We start from the raw sequence: 23726 nt of genomic DNA on the forward strand, positions 1-23726 counted from the left end.
AGGTACCTATGTGATCTTTCAAATGATATCTCAAGATTACAAGTGGTAAAACAACAGCAAGCTCTAATCCCAACCACTGCACACCAATGTGAGAAGTTGGCCTGGTATATGATGTTCACTATTCTAGTGAGCACCTTGCACCAGTCCAAACAACCTTTATGGTGATGGTTGTAAGTCAACCTTATAGACCAGCTATCCTAGAGGTAGCGTGGACAGAACAGTCTTAGCCTAAAAGACTCTTGAGGGCGTGTAAAGCCAGCTGTTTTACCATATGTAACCCCTTGAATACCAAATGAAAGGACACCCCACAGGATATATATAAAATATATATGTATTTATTTACTAACACTCCTCTGAACTCTTTATGAGATCAGAGGCAAAAGCACATAACAAGTTACTCTTAGAAACACTTTGAATAGCACAATTTACAGTTAGGCCCTAGGGGCGCGTAAAACCATATACTAAGTAAGTGGTATAAGAACCACGACTCGGGAAAAGGAAAGGCCTAGGGCCTAGAGAATCGCTGGGGCTACACTATCTGACACTTAGGTTAGGAGTAGGAGGCCCATAGGCGGCGCGTGCAGTGTCAGTACACTCACGCGAGAGTCAATAGAAAGTCAATAGAAACTTAAAAGGTAAGTAATTGAAGATTTAGGACACTTCCGTTCTAAATAGGAAGATACAACTAACAAAACTAGACACTAGGATAGTCAATCCCTACAGGAGCACCGAAGTACTCGCGTTACCTCACCCACGGGCTGCGGGTGCATAGGTGTCAAAGTGTGTCGGGTTTTCTCGTTGATTCCTATGGAGCCTTGGAAGAAGATGCTGCAGGCGACCAGGAGGAAGATGTCCGGGTGGATCCAAGGGTGGATCGGAGTTGAAGAAGACCTGAAAGCAGAGGGGACAGAGTCAGGGTCACTAGCCAGTGACCGGGTGGAACCAAGAAGGAACCAGACGTCGTCGAGGAGCAATCTGGTGCTGTCGTGAAGCTTGTCTTTGCAGCCACGCGGACCAGGAGGCGCCGAGGATGACCAGGTGCTGGACAGGAGCTGTCCCACGAAGGTTCTCGCAGATGGAGGGGTCGACTTCAAGATCGGAGCCAACAAGCCTAAGCAAAGGCAACCCACACAGGATACACAAAGAGCTTCTGGTGCAGACAAGGAGGGTCTGAGGTACTACACCTTTTCAGGGAAGCAAGTGCCAGTCTGGAGCAACCAGACCAGCGATGGATTTTTAAAGGATCGTCGCCACAGGGCTACTAGCCAACTGGCCAGCAACCGGGACAACGCGCCGAGTATAACACAAGCAAAAGGGCCCCACGCAGATCTCGTGGAGTGTGGAGGGCTGATCTTCGGTGCAGGTGGAGCTCGGTGTCTGGGTGTTTTAGTCCCCAGGGCACAGCTTCGAGGATGCCTCAGGAGCTGCGCTGTTAGCAAGTTGAAGACTTTCCAAGTTGCCTGGTTCCACGGGTTCCAACGCCTTCCACAGGGCTCAGCTGTGCTGGAGTCGTGCAGTGGGGTCAGAGAGGTCCGAGAGTCAAGGTCTTGTCAGGCTCTGTGCTCGGGTTCCGGCGGGAATGGGGACAAATCAAGCAGTCGAGTTGCTGTATGGTGCCTGGTTGCCCAGGGTGGTCACTCCTTGGCCACAAGGGAGATTCTTCAGTCTTCAGCTCAGGTGAATGACGAAGGGTCCAGAGTTTCGTTTCAAGTCGATATCAGGATAAATCTAAAGTCCTGGGGTTCAGCTCCTACCTTTATACAACTAAAAGGGGCTGGATTACTTTCTAGGTCCCTCCTATGGGTGGGACCAGGAAGGGGGATGGTTACACCCCCTTTCCTTTGTCCAGTTTCGCGCCAGAGCTGGGGCTGGAGTGCCCCTGCACCAGTTTGAACTGGACTATGCATGGAGCACCTAGTGTGCCCCAGGCAGTGTCTCAATCTATTCAGCCCTCCCTGTCCCAATACAGAAAGTCCTGTCTGGGGTGGTGCTCGCATCTCTCCAGGCAGGAAACCTATTGTCCAAACCTCCGTGACTGGAAGGACTCCCAGCAGCAGGAGGTCAGACTTGTGTCTGTGGCAGCAGCGTCCATTTTGTGACGCTGGGGCTCCGGTTAACTTTAACCGGGATTGTCAGCAACATCATGTCTTCTCCCTCTAGAAGGGTGGAATGCTACCCCCGTCACCAGAATTGGCGAGGGGGTAGTATTCCAAAGCGTATGACACCTTACACGACATGTTTAGATAACGCCAAACCAAAGTTAGCATTTAACCGCGAGGTTCATAATGCACTTAAGAGTATATGTTATGGCAATATCATAGAACAGCTATAAGGACATGGTTCCGAAAGCTGCAGACAGGCTCAGCTCATGCTAGAGCACCATCTCACACAAAACCAAGCACTCTGCCTCCAGGACTGTTAAGGCCTGCCATAGGAGGGACTTATAGGTTACTCTGTGTCTATATTTAAGGGTAGATATAGGAATACTATACCCAAGCAAGGGGTGATTACACGACCTTGCCCCAGCTGAGTGATCAGCCAGGTGTCAGTTTGAGTGGCCAGCCAGGGGTGGCATAAAACATGTTGCAGCCCCTGGTAGGCCTTGGTTACACCTATGCCCTGAGTACCTAGGGTACAATTCTACAGGGGCTGATAAGGTGAACCAATTCCGAATTGTGGATGTACCTAGAGTACATGGTGGGAATTTAGAGAGAGTGCATCTGGGCTGTGGATCTGATTAGCAGGCCCACAGCCACATCTAAGTCGAAAACCAGTAAAGCAAAAGCAAAAAGTGGGGGTGACCATAGGAAGCAGACCCTACTCTCCTACACTCATCATCACAGTGTGTTTGACAGAGCAGGTTCCGTTCCGGCCCTGTGCTGTCAATCACATTCACACTATCCTGCGCATTTGTGCAAATACAGGAATCATGACAGTCCCCTGGCAGTGGCAATCAGGCTACGGCCAGTCCGGCCCTGGTGGCAATTAAAAAGCCAAGGTAGGTGAAGAGCAAAACATGGCTTTTATCATGTCCAGGTCTGTGTGTGTCTGCTCATGTTTGTGTGTGCCTGCATTTGTATGCCTGATTTTTGTAAGAAAAACCTGTAATAAAGAGAGAGAGAATCAAAACCTTCTCAGGAGGTATTTTAAAGAAAATGGGTTGCACTTTATGTGTACATGTCTGCTTGGCCACAAAGATTCATAAATAACGTAGTAGGGAGGGTTGGTTGGTGAGTAAGTGGATGGATGAGTGAGCAATGGGTGGATGTATAGATGGATGGATGGATGAATAGATAGATAAGTGAAAGCATGGATAGATGGGTGAAAAGTTTGATATTGGATAAAAGGATGGATGATGGGTGGATAAGTTTAAGATTGGATGGATGAATGAAAGGGAGGATGGATGATGTCTGAGTGAAAGGGGGGATTGAATGAAAGAGTGGATGGAATGAAAGGTTGGCTGGAATAAAGGAGTGAAAGGGTTGATGGATAGATGAGCAAAAGGATTGATGGATGAGCAAAAGGGTGGATAAAGAGATGGATGAGTGAAAGGATGAATGGATAGGTTTGGAGATGGATGGATGGATGCATAGGTTTGGATATGAAGGGTGGACAGACGGAATGGTGAAAAACTGAATGATGGATGAAAGACTGAATAGACAACAGAATGTAAAGGTTAAATGGTGGACTTGAGCGGGTAAATGGTAGGATGAAAGGCTGAATGGATAGATCAATGGAAGGGGCAAGAAATATCTTCCTGGGAAGGTCATGATTTTTTGCTTTATTAGCTTTGTGCCAAAATAGCTTTTGGTCGAAGTGGGGGTATTTTCAGTTTCTTCCTACTCACTTGCTGAAAAATATATAGTATTGTGCCAAACAGCAATTAACAGTACGGCATTAAGAAGGTGCAACTACTGCAAAAAAAGAAAATGATTATATATGATCGCATTTCTCTTTCATTTTGTGTAATGAATTAACCTGATTTGTTTATATAAACACATTTCTCATGTGTTTTGGTATGTGCTACAACTAATATAGAAGTTAAGTATCATCATGTCTTGCACTTAGCCCCGCCCTAACCCCGCCCCCTCACGACACCTCTAGCTCACATTAACGAGTACCTGCACTTATTGTTTCCCATTTAAAGCACTGACACAAACTCTCAACACCATATCACAACGAATGGAGTCAACCGGCCAAATGCCAACAGGCATTCAAAGCCCTAAAGAGGAATACACATAACATAATAGGAATTGTGATGAAAACCTGCCAAACCACATATACGTGAAGAAAATCAAAGTGGAAATGTACCAAAACACGTGTTTTAGAACTGCATATAAAAGTTTTGACCAAAAACTCAAGGAAAAGAAGCGGACACAGAAAGGAATACACATGACCTACAATGAAATGTCAGTTAAGCCTGCAAACCAGAACCAACTGCTAATATGTTTTGGAAATCACGGGCCATAACACTCCATAGGCCACACCATTAAAGTCCAAACAATAAAAATGCTGACAATTTACATCATTGTGAAGTTTGCAGGAATCCCTGTCCTGAATGGGATGAAGAAACCATAAGCAAGTGCCTGAACCCTCAAGCTTTAGCACACAGCTGCAGACAGATCTGCATACATACACAGGCACTGGCGGCTCCTCCGCTAGAGCGGAGATGTGTCGCCGCACAGCTATTTCAGCAGTGCAAAAAATAAAATGATAATAATAGGACGTTACTATCATTTTATTTTTCTATTTGCGACTCGGAGCCAGGTCGGGTGGGGGTGTGCTCTGTGACGCCAGAGCAGAGTAAGGAAAGGTTTGCACTCCTCGAAGTGCGCATGACTGTTTGGCTGGGCCTCTTGAGCTGGCCAAACTGTCATGCACACGTAGAAAGTTCTCCACGGAGCTGTGTTGCACAGGCCCGTGGAGAACATCCTCAGGCGCCCAGGTACTGTCCGAATGGCCAAACAGGCCGCACAGACCGATCATGATGCTGCTCAAGCACCGTCATGATTGGCAGGGAGAGTATGGAAGGCTGAGTGCTACCAGTGCCACCAGCCATCTGCTGCTCTAAGAGGACGGAGGAGAGGCAGCGCGGCAGCAAAGGTTACTTTTGTTTTCCTTCGTTTTTTTTTTATCCAACCCAATCCTCTCCACCGCCTACCACCCCTGTTCCGAGGCAGCCACCACTGTACACAGGTGTACAACACCTTGCACACCAGGCAGACAACGCAGTAGGCATGGCAACACAGGGGTAGGCCAGATTAACAATATACAATGAATATATGAATCCCCCTTTGCATGTTCCACATGTGCCCAGCAGCCCAGGAGATGCCAAAACCGTGCCATCTTTTCCTGCCGCTGCACAAGCAGGAATAGAGAGGTGCTGCAGTGCAACAAGTGCACATCAGGCCCTGCTATGCCCAGGCCCGGACTGGCCGTTGCGGGCACCGGGCAATCCCCCGGTGCGCCGCAAGGGTGTGGGCCGGTTTTGGGCCCTGGGGGCCATTTTTGTTACAGGGCCGTTTTTGCAGCATAGCTGCAAAATCGGCCCTGTAACAAAATCGGCCGAAAACCGGCCCTGGCAAAGAGCTCGGTCCCACCCCCAGGGGGCCGCCCGAGCACTTTGCCAGGGCCGGTTTTGGTTCTCAGTCCGGCCCTGGCTATGCCGCCGCTGAGCCATGTGCAGCTGGGAAACCGTCAATGGACAAACGTTGACCAGCTGAGTGCCTCGGCAACACAGCCACACCCTGGCTAGAGAAAGGCACAGCAAACCTCCGGCCGGTAGTAGTCGGCCCTGTCAACAGACACTCATGCAACGAAAGGTGAAGGGGCCCCCCTCTGGATTTAATCCGGAGCTCTCAGGCCTGAGTACTGTGCTGAGGGGGCCTCCTGCAGCTCGTGGGACTGCGGGGACCTGTGTTAGGCACCTGGCAACAGGCTATGCCCACCCCGACTAAAGGAAGGCACCGCTGACCTCCAGCTGGGCGAAAAGATGCATGCTGACATCCCACGGGACCCAGAACACTCACTGCATCAATATTAGCCTGCATCTCACCAGGACCAACCTCATCATGCCAGCCCTGCGTGGTGAAAAGGAAGCCGCTGTCACTGCCACCAATCAAACCTTCGCTGGAGTGAGTCTCTGCAGACACAAAAGACTAGAAGTGGTGGGTGCTTTTTATATTGGTAGGGGGTGTGTCTACGGGCCACAGGGGCCTCGTTATGTAATGGAGGAAAGTGAGGGGGACGAGGAGGTAATGTATAACATAACGTGTATGTGTAAAGTGCACATACACCCAAGGGTACCTTGCCACTGAAGAACAGATTTTTATTGTTGCCCTACTCGATGGTACTCATTTTATTGACCTCAGAAGGATGAAAGGCTGAGGGGACTTGTCAAGATTTGAACCTGTGACCATGAGGTCGAACACAAGGCCCTACAGTGGACGCATTAGTCCACTAAGCCACCAAACCCAGCATCTCTGTGCTAGGGATGCGTTTTTTCATTGTTTACTTTCTGCATCCTTCTGTTTTCTGTCATCCTTGTGTGTTTAATCACCTCTAATATGGCTCATTGAAATCCACGTTGAGTAACAATTAAAGTTATTCGAGTGGAGAGAAGAATTACATAATGAACTAAGCTATAGACTTTTAGAATGAATTACCCGATGAATAGGTTCAGTTTCTGGGCGTCGAGTGCAACCCAAAAAGCTTTCTATTGATTCAGTCTGGGTCTGAAAGTTATTTGCGTTTATAACTAGGAAAATGACTATTTGCTCCCTGGGCAGATGAAGTAACGCTTGAAGTAGCTGTAACAAAACTGATGAGACACAAATAAGAATATGTGGTGCAAGAGGGGAACCTTTCATCTTCTGAAGAGCTCCATCTGATCTGATGTGTTGGGCAAAACACCTCAATGGCATTGAATGTTGGATGTTTACTTAAATTGTTTGAGTGAACCCATTGTAGGCTTTGTTTATAATGAACTCTTATGTTACGTACAATCCTGCCATCTAGTGGTATTATCCGGAATATACATTTGTTGTTCTCGGATTAGAACTGCCCCGGCCCGTCCACCACCCCTTATTGCTAAGCAGTGCTACTTCCGATGTCGTAGTGCCCTTCACGGGCCTGCTCTCAAATTGTGTTTTTTTGCCTGCTCTCAAATTGGTTTTTTTTGCTGTGTGGGTTTCAGTTTTTGGAGGTAAGGACTGGAAGGTTAGTACGGCATACCACTGTTTTCTTTGGTATAAATTGCGCGTTTTCCATGCCATTCAATTAGACCTAAACGAAACAAACCAGAAACCACCGAAATAATAATGTAAGCAGAGTATGATTTGGCAGTGAGGACGATTAGTTTAAAAGCATGAAAGGTTTACCAGGAGAGCACAGAAAAGATGTATTTGGAATCCATCAGTTACAATGAGTGGGTTACAAACGCATCAAGTCGGGAGAGGAAACTCAAACTAAAGTGTCTGATGCAGCATTGAGTGACCTGTACAGTAGGAAGGAAACGCCCCCGCCCCCAATGTTGTATGAATATTACAAACAGCAAGGGATCAGTGGGCCTCTCAGGCCCCCGGTGCCGCTGTGCCTGTTGCACCCATCGAAGCCACGCTCCTGTACCAGGAATCTGTTTATCAGATAATGAATTTCCGAGGCGCCTGGATACCCTATCGAGTGAATAGCTGCGCTGTATAATTCCTGAATGATTATTACTGTACATATTTAGCCTTAACTATGATTATATTGTTTCCTTAAATGTGTGTTCATTTTGTGTAATGAGTTCACCTGATTTTTTTTTATATAAACACATTTCTCATGTGTTTTGGTATGTGCTACAACTAATATAGTAGTTAAGTATCAACATGTCTTGCACTTAGCCCCGCCCCCTCACTACACCTCTAGCTCACTTTAACGGGTACCTGCACTTATTTTTTCCAAAGACTGATTTAATGTTGCCTCTAGAGTACGTCAGAGCAGCATGCATAGTTCACTGGCTGTGGTGCCTCACATACCGGGCGCCCCCCTTCACATCATCCCATTCCATTAAATCTATACAGTATTCGAACACCTTGGCATCCTCTCTTCCATTCATGAGGGAGACTGATTTTCTGAATTTTGCTGGGTTCTAGATGGTTTACAGGTGTCTAGCTGTCCTGAGTAAGTGGCGCCTGGCAGACTTTTCTTCAGTCATTGGTGGCCCGTGTGGCCTGGTAGTAGCCCCAACGCTCTTGATGAATGTGGGGGAGTTTGGTGTTGGTTAAAGTGCATGGTAAATGTATATGGTGGCACCCGCCGTTGTCTTAGGTCTGTGCTTGCGATATCCAGTTAATATCAATGGCGAACGGAGAGGTTTGGCCCTGTTTTTGAGAGTGGACCACGTAGTTCTGGAACTTTCCGCTTTGTGCATCCGGGTGAAGGGACATTTGGTGGAATGTGCTCACTGACTTGCATGTCCTACATGAACGCGGGTTACTGTCACAGATGATGCAAAGGCTTTTAACTGTCAAGAGCGGGTCTTCAAAGAAACGCAATCTGTACCGTTTGTAAATGGGAAGGGCTCGCTGCTTCCCTCCATCACTCCGGGCTCCCGAATGATCACCAGGTGTGGAGTGGACAAGCAAGCAGACTGGGGAAGGCTCCATTTTCTTTAGTGGAGAAACCATGGATTTCAGAAATAAAAAATAAACTTACAAGAAGCAAGCAGGCATGACTGGGGCAACAGTACTAAGCAGTGAAAACGGAAGGGCAGGTAAAACTGCCAGCACGAGCAACAAGCCAAAACCAGTCATGAAGCAACGCACCAAACAGGCTGACCAGCGTGCGTCTGTAGGGCGGAGTAGGTATGACCTGAATATGAATAGGTTAAAACAAGAAATTAATTGTCCGCTCTCTTGGATAGGTTTGTCCTAAGACACCTTTATTCTTTTAGTCAAAGCATCCAAAGTAAACCTTGGCCCGGCATGACTCTCTGTATAGGGTCCCTGGGCCGGGAGGTGTTGGAAGCGAACCAAATATGGCGTCCATAGCAGGAGTCAGGAGCTCCCAATGGAAGCTGCAAGCTGTACGCTGCTTGCACACACCTCATCCTCCACAAAGAGAACACTCCCCAAAACAAGAGGTACCCTCTCAAGACCACACATGACAACACAGCTGTGCACCAAAGCGCCGAGAGTCTCACGTAGCTCCTTTAAGGAAGCCATAGTATAATCTGTCATTTATTCATTCATGTATGAATTGTTTAATGATTGTGTACTCCATTGTAACCAATTTGTTTAGCCAGCAACAGTTTTATATTTTTATGAAACTCTTTCTATGACTGTGTGTACTTTTCAATGTACTGAACTGCGAATACTGTATCCAGATTTTTAAATATATCTTCATAGAATGAGTCTGGAAGCAAGGGAAAAAAGCCACTTAAAATCCAATATCATTATTCATATTTAAGTTGTGTTGCTAATGCTTAAAAGCTAAAAATGTGAATTTTTGTCTATTTCTAGAACAAAGATTTGAAAAGTAGAATTTCTCACCTCGAAAACTCCTATAGATCAAATAAAGAGGGCCTGGTCGCCCAAATGGAAACCAGGATAGCAGAGCTGGAGGAACGCCTGGAGAGTGATGACCGGTAAGATGTGCTCCACAGTAGTGGGTGAAGAAACGTGTCTTGAACTTAGAGTAAGGAATTCGATTCAAATGTAGCTCTCAGAGGAGCTCTGTAGCATCACTTTTCATCATCTTCCGTGAACAATCTGAATTACCTTGAGGAGGTTTCTTTTTAATATTGAAACTGATATCTAGACGATTGGTGCAGCTATTCTGAAGAAAATGTAGTTTTCAATAACCCTTCATTGTTGGCCTGCCTGTTGAGCGTATTTTATTAGTGTGGGTGGTGGGGGCAAGGATGATATTAATAATCCATAGTGTTGCATAGCACACACAAATAATTAGCCCCTGTATACATTGTACCAATATCCTTAATTGCCACAGAGCCATTTAGATACTTGGTGGTGTATTTAGCCCTCCAAGCATGTCATTTCTCGACATCAATTTGAAAAAAAGATGTATGTTATCGTTATCTATTGACAGTGGGCAACACTGGTTTTGAGAGCGCATGGACATACCACCAAACTGCGTGTTTTTGCTTTTGATGGGCCATCCAGAGTGGCTCTGGGAGAACTCCGCATCAGGAGTCTGTTTTCAGGGGTTTTATTATATCAAGAAAGTCACTTGTAGATGTACAAGGACTATACTTAAGCGGATGCCCACTTTTTTAGTTTTTGTAATACGTTTGTATGTCTTTTTACTCCTGCTGTTATGTATTCCACAAACATCTGTTTTGGGATTCCATTGTGTAAAACAAATGGTCCACTTTGAGCTGCTTTTGTGGTATATAATAAGATTATTTTTTTTGTATTGTCTAGAAGCCAAAATATTTAATACCGATATTTGTATAAAAGATCATTACCGGTACATGGCATATCAAGCGGATTGGGTGGTTATCATTTGCAAAATTGATATATTCTGCCTATGCCCTTGATAGTGGTTTGTGCTGCATATATTATAAACCGGAAAACAATTCACACTTCTCTGCATCATCCGCACACCCATACTTTTATGGAAGATTTGGTTAAGAGATGCAGCCATAGTACAGAACTTGGATCATCGAAGGCCATGATATTTTTCGTTCAGGGGTTAATAGCAGGGACTGAGGTGATTCATATTCGTTATCATTGACCGATCTTTGTAGGTCAGTTTGCCCCAATCTTCTTAGTACCACAGCCCAAATTTTGACCGACAAACTTTCACAGCCCACTAGCTTTAATAGATATGAGGCAGCAGCTTTTTAATGTAACTAAGCCATCATGCAGAAGGCCCACTGCATTTACATGCAGCACTTTTTCCATTGAAATGGCAACTAAATTTGCGCAGACATACAGTTTAACTGATAATACAGTTTGCACACAAATAATAATGCGTGAAAATCGGGTTTCAATGAATATGGATCATCGGTGCTTCACCAAGTAAAAAGTCTTTATTTGGTCCTATTAACATCTGTGTTTCCATCTCATTTCTTGACATTACATGAAGCTCTTTATAAAAGAACTATTAGAAGCCATCCACCAAAGTGCTTGCCACCTTATCCTTAAATCCAACATCTTTACTTTCAATGATAAATACGATCTCCACACCCAAAGTACTTCTGTGGACACTCTGATGGCTCCATTCTATTCCAATAAAGTAGCAGACCTTACCGGTGTTGCAAACATACACCGATGACCTATTTATATCATGAAGCGCATAACATAGAAAACAGAAGGTTTACAGTTTATATCAACATTATCCTTCTTACCATCATATTCACCAGTATCAATAGTAACATCAGACTCGTCTCGCTTTTCTAGATGTACCACTCACTATTCATGAATGGAAAAACATACAACATTTGTACAACAAGCTGATCCCTGTTTCCTCTGTATTTAAACTCATGCTGCCTCATGAGAGCCAGTTTTTTTTTTTCCTGTGCTATTGCGCTGTCTATTGATCATAGCTGACAGTGCGATTTTAGGTGTGCTGTGTGTTGCATACCATAACTGGCAAATTTCTGGTAATTTTCCAGGTCGGGGTTTGCTGACCCATAATACATCCTTAACTGTGGCTTTTTTGTGTTTTGCTAGGTTTTTCATGTTTTATTGCATTCATCTTGCTTATTTCCCATTTGGTGCTGCACACAGCCTTCAGTCATGCACAGCGGGAGTTGGCCATAGAGCCTGCCCTTCGACCAACCTGTTTTGGGTGGCCAGGTTCTATGACCACCCTCTGTGGGCACCCAAACTACTGTTGGTGGCATTGCTGGGCCTTGTAATTTATCAAGTTATATTCTTTTTTTGTGGTTCTCAAAAGAACCGTTTTTTGGGGGGTGAGGGGTTTTTAAGTTTTTACTTTTTTCATGACTAAGGGTGCCTATATATTTTTTTTAACTTTTTTCCTTACTGATGGAATTTGCCATACTGTTGTCCATAATTTGATTTGAAGTCATGGGATTTTTTTCGCATAAGTTCATTTTGCACACCATGCAAGAGTAGAAAGATGTTCTGCTTCCTCCATCACAACTTATGGCACATCCTGGCCCAGGAGTTTCCTATACTCTGTCATGCATTGACTTGAGGTGTCATTGCATGGTAGATATTCCAAAGGAAGCTAGCCATTTGGTCAGTTTCTTTGCAGGTGACCCGATATACATACAACTTCTACTCCCTCAGTGGATGTTTCTCACATGTCAAAGTGTTTCTCCACCCTTTTACTTTCCCCTAGGCATTGGGCGATTTTTTCCTCTTCTGGGGCTGTAGAGGCTGCTAGAGGAATCTCTTCTGCACCTCCCTCCGGTATAGTCCTTTCACTATACCTGTAAGCAACAGTATCACCTGTTTAGGTCTGCTGTTTTCCACAAAATGGAAGATGTTCCTCTCGTTGTCAAGGAAGAGCATATGTTCATGTAATGGACGATACCTGAATTTTTAACAAATCAGAATTTTATAATGCCCTTTAAAATCTTTAAAGTCCTCACACTCAACACTTGCAAAAGGCACATTTGGCGTATACCTCAATGTGCTTGCACTTAGCAGCCATTCCGGCATACCTACAAAACAGGAAGAACCAATCTTATTTCCGTACTCCTTTCATCAAACCTTCCTGGAAGGATTAAAAAGAGTCTGTCCACCACGTACACCTCCTGTACAAGCGTGGAATCTAAACATTGTCCTAACATGCCTTATGGGGCCAACACTTGAACCACTTCCTAATTGTCAAATCCAATTTTTAACATGGAAGGTAGGTTTCTTTGTAGCAATAACCTCTCTAAGAAGGGTCTGGAAAATACGTGCTCTCTCTGTGGAATAAACTTACTTTTAAGTGTTCCCACAAACTCAAAGTTCTTACCTAAAGAAGGGTCGTGGCAAGGCGGCCGACCAAGATGACCGCGCAACGCTGAAGCTCCGCCAGTAAACCCAACATCCAAGCCCCATTCTCTCTTAATCTGGACCATCCTCCCTGTGTGTGGCTGTACTGGATGCAAGAAGGTGCCCCTCTATTGTAATGTCGACTTGGCGGTGCGGAAGATCCTGCAAGCGAGGGCTGCCGGGCGCATGAGGGCAGTGCCAGTTGTTGGAGCGGTGTATGGCCTAGAGTGGGGCTGCGACTTGCGCATCGTCCGACTAACGGCCCTCCGACTGCACCATCCTGATGGAGAGGCGGCAGCCAGATTCCCTCTGGACTGCAGGTGAGTGCGTCCTGAAGTCGCCCCCCATCCTACTCCCCCAGGACCCAGCCTTGATCCTTCAGCCCCTGAAGTGGACCGGCCTGCATTGCTCCCAGAAGCCCTGCGGTGTAAGGGGACGTGGGTGAGCCTGGGAGCCAGGATCCGGCTTAACGGGCAGGTCAGGGGTGGCACTCTGGGTGCACTTGCCTGGCTAACTGGGTGCAAGGATGATAGTGGGCACCACTGGGAGCAGGAAGCAGCGCTTTGAAGGCGCGTGGCGCCGGCTTGGCCTGCACATGAAGTACCTTCATTAGAGAAGTGTTTCCCCTCTCGTGGTCCGGCGAGCTGTGGCACTTCTCCCCCCTGGCCCTGACTGTAGTGTGGTTGCACCTATAACAGCACCGTGAATAGACTGGCCGGCGCTTCGGCTCGACGTAGGCCTTGGGAGGTGCCTCCTGCTGCTTGGTGCTGCCTTGTACCGGGCCCCAGAGTAAACTAAACTGCCATAGACTGGGCGGGTACAGCGCTTCTGCCGTGCCCGGGACCCACAGCCATTACAAGGTCTAGGGTTTCTCTGAACTTCATCATCTGGATCTCTGGGAGAGATATGGGGCGCAAAGACCCCAAACAAAGGCTACTGCAATTTAGTAAAACATCTGAATAGTCTGTGGAAACCTGGGACACTATGGCTGAAGGGGGTACAGAGGGGACCACTTCTAGTGATGCCCCTTCAGTATTGGGCGCTCTGTTGCTGGAACCAAGAGCGGGCTTCAAAGACCTGATTGCCGATTTGACACCCTAGAAAAGCATTTAGACACCATGGGCGTCAAACTGGACACTCATGAAAAGCGCCTGGACAATGTGGAGGGCAGGGTGTCTGACCTGGAGAATGGTGCAGCTCAATTCACCAAGCGCCTAAACAGCATGGAAAAGATCCTCCAAGATGTTGCCATGAACAAATGAAGATTTGGAGGAACGCCGTAGGCGCAACAGCGTACGAATTTTGGGCGTCCCAGAGTCTGCAAATACACAGTGCGCATGGACTTATTTGTTGAAACCCTGCTCACAGACATCTTTGGTAAAGAACCCTTCACCTCCTCCTTCCTAGTAGATCGCGCTCACCGCTCACTGGGCCATCTTCCCAACCCTGTTTTTTCTCCTAAACCCATTATATCCCTCCTTCTAAACTTTCGGGACAGAGACACAGTGTTAAGACTGGCAAGAGAACATGGTACCATATCCTGGCAGTGCTCAACGTTGACACTGTTCCCGGACTTTACTGCTAAGTTCCAGGAGGTGAGGAGAAAATATACTGGCATGAAAGCAATGCTTCGCAATATGGGTCTCCGAAATGGCATGATCTATCCAGCTCGTTTTCGGGTGGATATCGAAGGGCGGTCACGTATATTCAACACCCCTTCAGCGGTGCAGGAGTTTGGCAGGGACTATAAAGTGTGCTGCAGCAACAAAAATAAAGACGCATCTAGAGCTTCTCCCCAGCACAGTGGTTCGGTGGCTAGTGTAGAACTCTTCTCCGCTGATTAATCAAAGCTGTCCTCTTCATAAATGCAGTGACTACATAATATGTGAACATTTGTATTGGAGCAAATACAGCATTTTTCCTGATCCTTTGCAACGTTGGGTAACTGTCATGGCGTTGCCACACCCCAAGTGTGTATCACCTAAGTTTGCTATAATAGCTGGAATGTATCTTGTTTTGCTCTTTCTTTATCCTCTATGGCAGTGGTTCCCAAACTGTTGACTCCTGAGGACCCCCACTGAATCACTACTGGACCCCTCCGTTCGGTCACGGAAAACCTTATCACGACCCCCAGGCACAAGAAAGCCCGCTCTGGAGGAAGACGTTTCGCGGTCCACACTGCACGTCTCTGGAACCTGCTTCCCCATGACCTGCGACTAGAACCGCAATATCTCCGCTTTAGGAAGTTGCTTAAAACTTATCTTTTTCCCCAATGAGTCACTTTTGCCACATTCCTGACTGTTCTGCCCCTTCTTATCTCCCCCCCTTTCTTATTTCCCCCCCCGTCCTCTCGCACTTAGGAGATAGGGTCTACCAGCGCTGGGATACCTCTTGGTGACTACGCGCTTTACAAAAATAAATAATAATAATAATAATAATAATCTGAGGACCCCCAAGAAATTTGTACAATTGTCTGTCTTCCCCTGCTGCCTGTATGTGGTCAGTGCCCCTTTTTCTTCCCTCTGTTCCCCTCTCTGCCCCCGTGCTCTCTCTGCCCGGTCTTTTTCATCAGTACTCCTCTCTGCCCCGTGTCTCTGCCCGGTTTTCCCTTCTGTTCCCCTCGCTGCCCCCGTGCCTCTATGCCCCCGTGCCTCTATGCCCCCGTGCCTCTCTGCCCGTTCTGCCTTCTGTTCTTAGGTGTCCCTATATTTCTGTATTCTGTATTTTGCCTCTGTGCCATTCGTTTTTTGAAAAACCAAAGGTGATGATGGACGGAGCGTTGACAATACAAACACTCACCCCCAGTCAACTGATCTGGGTTTAATCCATCACCGTTCTTTAGCTCACTCCGCCACCCCAGTTCAGACATGGCCATATGCAAATCAGTCTGACCCTGTGCCTCATGGGAACAGTCCAGCCCGAACTGCCAAGCCATGTCTTCCCTGGACCGGAATCAAGCTTCCCAGGACCGGTTTCTGGCATTTTTGTGCCTGTCTGCCCTCTGTGCCACTCGTTTTTCCCTCGTTTTTGTGCCCCTTTTGCCTTCTGTTCCACTCGTTTTTCCCTTGTTTTTTGTGCCCCTTTTGCCTTCTGTTCCACTCGTTTTTCCCTCGTTTTTTGTACCTTTCTGGAATGGAATGGAAAGAGAATTTATAGAGCGCGATGGCTACCCAGAGGCGTCCCAGCGCTGCAGAGGGTATACGAGAGCAGGATACACTAGATTGAGTGAATCTGGAAAAGATTAAACAGATGTTTTATTAAAAAGCCAGGTTTTAAGAAGCTTTCGGAAGGTAAGCAGATTGGGCTCTGATCTGATTGAGGGGGGGAGAGAGTTCCAGATTTTGGCTAGGATATATAGGAGAGCGATCGACCTCCACATCTGGCTCTTCTAATTCGTGGCACTACGGTAAGGTGGGAGGTTGCAGATCTAAGGGGGCGATTAGGGAGATAGGCATTTACCAGGGTGCAGTTGATGGAAGGGCTAGTTCCCCAATAGGAACGGTGAGCGATACACATGCTCTTGAATTCGATCCTAGCTTTCACAGGGAGCCAGTGGAGATCTTTCAGTCGGGCTTTGACTGAAACTCGGCGAGAGATATCGAGGAGAGTTCTTGCCGCGCAATTTTGAATGATCTGAAGTCTGTTGAGTGTGGACTGTGGGGCCCCAAGATATAGGGCATTTCCGCAGTCAAGGCAGGATAGGATAAGTCCCTGGACCATAATCCGTCTTGAGTGAAACGGAAGAAGGGGGAGGATTTTGCGGAGTAGTCTTAGAAGCCCGAAACATGTGGCAGCAAGCTTGGTTGCTTGGTAGTTATATGTAAGAGTTCGGTCCAGCCAGATGCCGAGACTCTTGATTTGTTCTTTGGGTTGCGGGGGACTACCTAAGCAGAGCGGCCAGATGGGATCAATAGATTTACTGATGTTGTTTCCCAGGAGCATAACCTCTGTTTTCTCCCCGTTTAATTTCAAACAGGAGCTCGACATCCAGGCGGCAACTTCCTCCAAGCATTTATGTAGGCTGTGAAAGGAGTTGAGAGGTGGATCTAGTGCTACCACCAGCTGTGTGTCGTCCGCATAGGTGACTATTTTCACTCCAAAGGGGCAGATGACATCAGCCAGGGGGCTGAGGTAGACATTAAAAAGAGTGGGGCTCAGGGAGGAGCCCTGAGGCACTCCTCAATTGAGGGGTTTACTGGAGGAGGTGGAGTCCTTCTCAAACACTTGGAAGGATCTATCTGTGAGAAAGGATCTCAACCAGGTGAGTGCAGTTCCTCAGATTCCTATCCTGCCGAGGCGGTGGAGTAGAGTGTTATGATTTACAGTGTCGCAGGCGGCACTAAGGTCGAGTAGGACGATGGCCGCTGACCCGCCACCGTCCAAGATCCTTCTTGCCTCCTCCGTCACTGCTATCAAGGCCGTCTCAGTTCCATGACTGGGCCTAAAACCCATCTGGGTGGAGTCAAGTATGTTGTTGGATTCCAGGAAGTGTGTCAGGACAGAGTTGACATGCCTCTCAAGAAGTTTGCTGAGCCAGGGTAAAAGGGAAATGGGTCGGTAATTGGAAGGATTGTTTTGGTCGAGGCTGGGTTTCTTTAGTAGTGCCTTGACCATTGCTTTTTTCCATAGAGGTGGGACGATGCCGGTCTGGAGGGAAGAGTTGAGCAAATCCTGGATGGTGGGGGAGATCTGACTGGTGATTGGGGTGAGAACCCGCGGGGGAGCCGGATCAGTGGGTGATCCGGATTTATCCTGTCGCATGATACTTTCTAGATTAATGAGATCTAGCGGCGGGATACTATTAAGAGAGTTAGATGGAACTATCGTAGAGCCTATGTCGGCAATACCACTAGGTGAAGTGGTGGTGTGAGGAAAAGAGGAGTTAATGACTTCTATTTTATGGTAGAATAACTCCGCTAGCTCCTCACAGTGGGCCTGGGTATTGATGTGGTCTTTTGGGGCCTCGGAAAGTTGCAGAAGGGATTTAGCTATCCGGTAAATCTCCTTAGGTTTTGAAGCTGCCTTGTCGATCTTTTCTTCGTAGTATTTGGCCTGAGCTAGTTTGATGTTAGATTTATAGCTTTTGATAGCTGTTCTGTAGGCTGTTTTGTCTGCTGGTAGATAGTCGAGACGCCATTTCCTCTCGGTTCGTTTACAGGCACGTTTGGCCTTCCGGAGATCAGTCGTGTACCATGGGGCTGTCGGGTTACCCCGCTTAGGGTGAGTGCGTTTTAGTGGAAGTACCAGATCTAAGGAGCTGGTGATCCATGTGTTGTAGTTCTCATTGCCCTGGGTGGGATTAGGAGTATTGACGGGTTTAGTGAGCTGTAGGTTGTCCCGCCATTCTGGCTGGGGAATTTTGGACAAGTTGCGTGACTGTTGAGCAGTCAGCGGTTTAGGAGGGGGGTGGTTGGGGAGGGTCCAAGTGAAAGGAATAAGGAAGTGATCAGTCCAGGGAAAGGGGGAAGGGTATCCAGCATGGAGGTTAGGACAATTACTGAATATGGGGTCCAGAAGGTGACCCTTTAAGTGAGTGGGCCCAAGAACAAGTTGCTGTAATTCGAGGGCACCTAGGCTGGAGAATAATTCTCTAGCCATTGGGTCGTTCGGGACGTCCAGATGGATGTTGAGATCGCCCAGAATTGTAAAATTTGCGGAGCTGAGTGCAAGGTTTGCAGCTGTAGGGGCGAGGTTAGAGAGAAACTGTCCTTGCGTTTCTGGCGGGCGGTATATTAGCATACCGGAAAAGGTATGTGTGGGACTGAATTTTATAGTGAAGGGAAGACATTCACTATCTGGAAGATGAATGGAGGTGCTGGTGACTTCGTATCCAGTTCTATAGATCACCGCTAGCCCACCTCCGATTCCCGTTTTGCGGTCAAGGCGGAGTATTTGGTATCCAGGTGGTAAGGTTTGTACCAAATCGGGTTCCGAGTGTTCTTGCAACCACGTCTCTGTGATAAAGAGGATATCTGAGTTTGTTTCCTCTATCAGTAGAGAGATTTCCATGGAGTGCTTGGGAAGTGATCTGCAATTAAGCAGGAGCATGGAGTATTGTGTAGGTTTAGTTTTAGGGTAAAGTAAGAAATGAAATCCGCATTGGTTACAGGCAGGGTGTTTTGTGGATGGATCCCATGCATGTAGGCAGGGAGGCCCTGCTTCCTGCTTTAGTTGGCGGAGAGAGTGGGAGCTGTAGGTGATAACCTGGCGTAATGATCGGGCAGGGGGGGTGGCCCCTTGCCCCAGTCGGCCGCGGACGGGCGCAGACGGGCTTGCCTTAGGTGTGCCTTCGGCGCGCAATCGGCGCGCCCGCTGCGCTCGTCCGCTGCGTGGCCGGAAGATGCACATTTTTATACGGGAGAGAAGGTGGCGCCGGGGGGCGTGGCCTCTCAAAGGGGCGTAGCCTGTGTGCTCGGCTCGGTAATGGCGGCAATAGGGTTGTAGATTGTCCCGCAGCAGCGCTAGAATACGCTGCGCGGGTTTAGCAGAAGTGAGATGGAGCCCTGAGCAGAGTGCAAGAATAAGGACAGGTAGGTTTTAAAATACAGAAAATATTGTGACACTCAAAGTTTACAAAGTTTTAAAAAGCGATCGTGCAGTTCTTCTCCCGGCTTCCGCCTCAGGAGAGTTAAACTATCTGCCCTCTGTTTCACTCGTTTTTTGTGCCTTTCTGCCCCACTCGTTTCCCCCTCATTTTTTGTTCCTTTCTGCCCTCTGTTCCACTCGTTTTTGTGCCTTTCTGCTCTGTTCCACTAGTTTTTCCCTCGTTTTTTGTTCCTTTCTGCCCTCTGTGCCCCTGTTTTCCCTTCGTTTTTTGTGCCTTTCTGTCCTCTATTCCACTTGTTTTTCCCTCTTTTTTTGTGCCTTTCTGCCCTCTGCTCCATTCGTTTTCCCCTAGTTTTTTGTGCCCTTATGCCCTCTGGTCCACTCGTTTCTTGTGCCTTTCTGCCCTCTGTTCCACTCATTTTCCCCTCGTTTTTTGTGCCCTAATGCCCTCTGTTCCACTCGTTTTTTGTGCCTTTCTGCCCTCTGTTACACTCGTTTTTGGTGCCTTTCTGCCTTCTGTTCCACTCGTTTTTTGTGCCTTTCTGCCATTTGTTCCACTCGTTTTTTGTGCCTTTCTGCCCTCTGATCCATTTGTTTTTTGTGCCTTTCTGCCTTCTGTTCCACTCGTTTTTCCCTCGTTTTTGTGCCCTTCTGCCCTCTGTTCCACTCGTTTTTTGTGCCCTTCTGCCTTCTGTGCCACTTGTTTACCCAGCCAATGTGCCCTCTGCGGCCCGCCCCCCTGACTGCCCACTGCCCATTTGCTGCCCCTGCCTCCCAATTGTATTGTTGTGGTCTCGCCGCCCCTGCGCCAACATTCACAGCTCTTGTGTGCTTTGAGGGCGCATGGGCGTTTCATTTTTCACTACGACGACAGGCACTCGAGTCCTGCAAACCCCCTGGGAATGTCTCACGGACCCCTGGGGGTCCGCGGACCACAGTTTGGGAAACGCTGCTCTATGGTGTTTACATGATGCATTTTACTGCTTTGTTAATGGGGGGTTCGCTGCGATGGGGTACATAGGGAAGGGTGGGTGGTGAAAGGGGGTTTGTTTATTATTTTTGGGGTCCACTACTTCTATCTCAGTTTAGTCATTGTAACATATTGTGTTCTGGTTTTGATGCACAACTACAATCCTTGCTAATTTATATGCATGTCTATTGGGGTAGGCTGTCCACTTTTTCGGATCTGACACTGATCACCTGGAACGTAAGGGGCCTTAACAGTGCGATAAAGGGGAAACGGGTTTTGCACTATTTGCAGCGACACAAGGCTGATGTTGCATTCCTACAAGAAATGCACTGATCCAAGTCCGCCCTTGCCAATTTTGCTTCGGCTAGGGGCTGCATCACGATTTAGCAAATTATAGTACTTATGCGAGGGGCACAGCGGTAATGATCCACAAACGTCTTCCCTTTCAATTTTCCAGAGTCCTCAATGACAGTGAGGATTGTTATACGATGGTGGTTGGTCACTTGATGGGACACCGCATGGGATTTGTTTGTGTCTACGCGCCTTATATTTCCATAGCCAGATTTATTTCATGATCATCATGCGCAGGTCAAACAATTAGACGTAGATTACATTTTCCTGGGTGGGGATTTTAATCTCCTAATTGACCCTGCACATGACAGTACGCCTGTCTCTTCGGACACCAAACTGCGCAGCGCCACGAAATGTCGGACCTTTGCAGCTCTTTGGGCCTTGTTAAAGTGTGGCAACACTGCCGCCCAAATGAATCCTCATATACCTACTACTCTGCACACTACAACACCTGAACACGGTTAGATTATTCGCTTGTTACTCCTAATTTGGTAGCCTGGTGTTGGTCATCTCAACATCTCCCTAGTACTTATTCGGATCACTCCCCTGCAGTATTAACAGTTAGGGTCTCCAGGCCCGAAGGCTGTGAGAGACAGTGGAGGTTTCCCAGACGGGCACTGATGAACAAGGTGTTCCGCACGTTACTTCGGGATGCCATTGGGGAATATTTTGACCTAAATAATGGATCAGTGAGCTCATGGGCCACATTATGGGAGGGCTTTAAAGCCTACATGCGGTGGGTCTGCATTGCTAAGCATGCTGGGGTGTTGAAAGACTTGAGAGATCTGGGCTCGCCCACTGTTTGACCCTCTTGACTGAGTTTAGGGAGGCGGCGGAACATGAGACTCATTTCTTGAGTAAATATGCCATTGCATGGTGTTACGGAGAAGGTGACAGGCCTGGTCGCACTTTAGCATGCCTTCTGAGACCCTTGCCCGGGCAATCATACATTACTTTCATCCGCTCCACCTGTTGATAGACCCTGATAGGCACCTAGGACATATGGGACACATTTTTAACATATTACTCTACATTATACTCTACGCATGTGACACATAGCGGCGAGGACTGCAGTGACTATCTTGAAGAAATTGCTATGTTTGCCATGAATGGTTCGACTGCCCCGGGCCTGGATGACTTTACTTGCAACTTTTATAAAGCATACAAGAACCTTTTAGCGCCATACCTCCTTGAGGTGTATAACGAAGCACTCAAACGCAAAGAATTACCCCCACACTTTGTGAAGCGGTAATTATTCTTCTCCCAAAGGCCAGGTAAGACCCACTTTTATGCGGCTCATACAGGCCGCTGTCACTGGATTACAAAATTCTTGCTAAAATGATTGCCCTGAGACTGGCCCTACTATTAGTCCGCATTATCTCCCCGGCCCAATCGGGCTTTGTTCCTCACAGGTCGACAACCTTGAATCTACGAACATTATTTGCAGTGATATAAAGAATCTCCCCAGAAGTCCCAGCGGCTGCGGTTCTGCTCGACACCGAAAAGGCCTTCGACTCCTTGTAGTGGACTTTTTCTTGGCTGTTAGGCGGAAGCTGGGCATCCCTAAAGGGTTCATTGACCTCACAGAACTGCTTTACTCTGCACCCACTACTAGGCTTCGACTCAATGGCACTTTGTCCCCATCGTTTCCTCTTACCCGCGGCAACAGACAGGGCTGGCGTCTGTCCCCGCTGATTTTCATTACAGTTCTGGGCCCATCCGTTCGACAGTTCCAAGAGCACCATGTGCATAGATGCCTTCAGTTAAAAACAAGTCCTCTCCTAATCTCTTTTTTTGCAGATGATATCATTATCTACGTCCGCCATCCTCAGAAGAATTTGGAACTGCTCATCAGAGAGAACGTCCAATTGGGAATAAACTGGGGAAAGTCAGAAATTTTCCCCCTGATGCCAAGCACTGTCCGGTGGGATTGTGGGTTCCCCCTGACATGGTGTGAAGAGTCGGCCAAATATTTGGGAGTTCAAATCCTTAGAGAAAAGGAACAGATTATACTGCTGAACTATGGCCCAGAATTACATAGACTAGAGTAACAAGTGGAGCGTTGGCTGAGACTCCCCCTTTCGCTGGCTGGTCGAGTCGCAATCATAAAAATGGTGGCTCTTCCTAAACTTTTGTATTTGTTTCACAATATTCCCATTCCGCTCACTAAAAGTTTCTTTTGTACCTTCCGATCTTATCAGGCTGGTTTGGGGGGGCGGGAGGGCCAGAGTAAGTTGGGACACATGTACCTTACCATTTGAGAGAGGGGGATTTGGGGTCCCCAATTTTCATATTTATTATTTGGCCGCACAGTGCAGTTTTGCACATTTCTGGTACCACCGAGATGCTCGGCTTCCCTACACCAAACCCGAGGCTGACCTGGTGCTTTCAGCTACTCTGCGTACGGTGTGCCACAGGGGTATCCCAGAGAACCCTGGGATATTCAAACTGTGTCCACCACCAGCTGGGCCTGGCAGAAGCTAGCACGCGTGATTGGGGGGCGCCCACTATACTCCTGAGTCCCCATCATGAACAGCCTATGGCTCCCCATTACGGAGGAAAAGCTGGTTCAACGCACACTGACTTCATACGCATTAAACAAGATTGGAGACCTGTTCCCAGAGGGCCATCTCTTCTCTAGCACAGAGGGAGGGAGGGAGGGAGGGAGGTTTAGTGAGGCAACATTCATGGACCAATTTGTTCTCAGTCGGGTTCGTAGAGCGCTCAGAGCTAAGATTCAGGAATTCCCACTGGAGCCAGAGTCCTTCCATCCACTGACTCTATTAATCACGAGCATTGGGGGAAAACACCTAATCTCCAAGCTATATAGAGCGTGTATGTCTTTAGTCCCTAACAAGGATACCAAGATCCGGGAGGCATGGGAGCAGGACCTTGGGCAT

General features: G+C 47.5%; 1 protein-coding gene across 3 annotated transcripts in view; it reads left to right on the forward strand.

Annotated features, from left to right (window-relative positions):
- Positions 1–23726, forward strand: part of CGNL1 (cingulin like 1) — a 601175-nt gene that overhangs the window by 532595 nt on the left and 44854 nt on the right. For all 3 annotated transcript variants that reach the window (XM_078684907.1, XM_078684910.1, XM_078684908.1), the window contains exon 16: positions 9504–9628. In XM_078684907.1, coding sequence (XP_078541033.1) covers positions 9504–9628 — 125 coding nt within the window. The remainder of the gene's footprint in view (positions 1–9503; positions 9629–23726) is intronic.

Source organism: Lissotriton helveticus, chromosome 3_2 (assembly GCF_964261635.1).
Source record: "Lissotriton helveticus chromosome 3_2, aLisHel1.1, whole genome shotgun sequence".
NCBI classification, from domain to species: domain Eukaryota; kingdom Metazoa; phylum Chordata; class Amphibia; order Caudata; family Salamandridae; genus Lissotriton; species Lissotriton helveticus.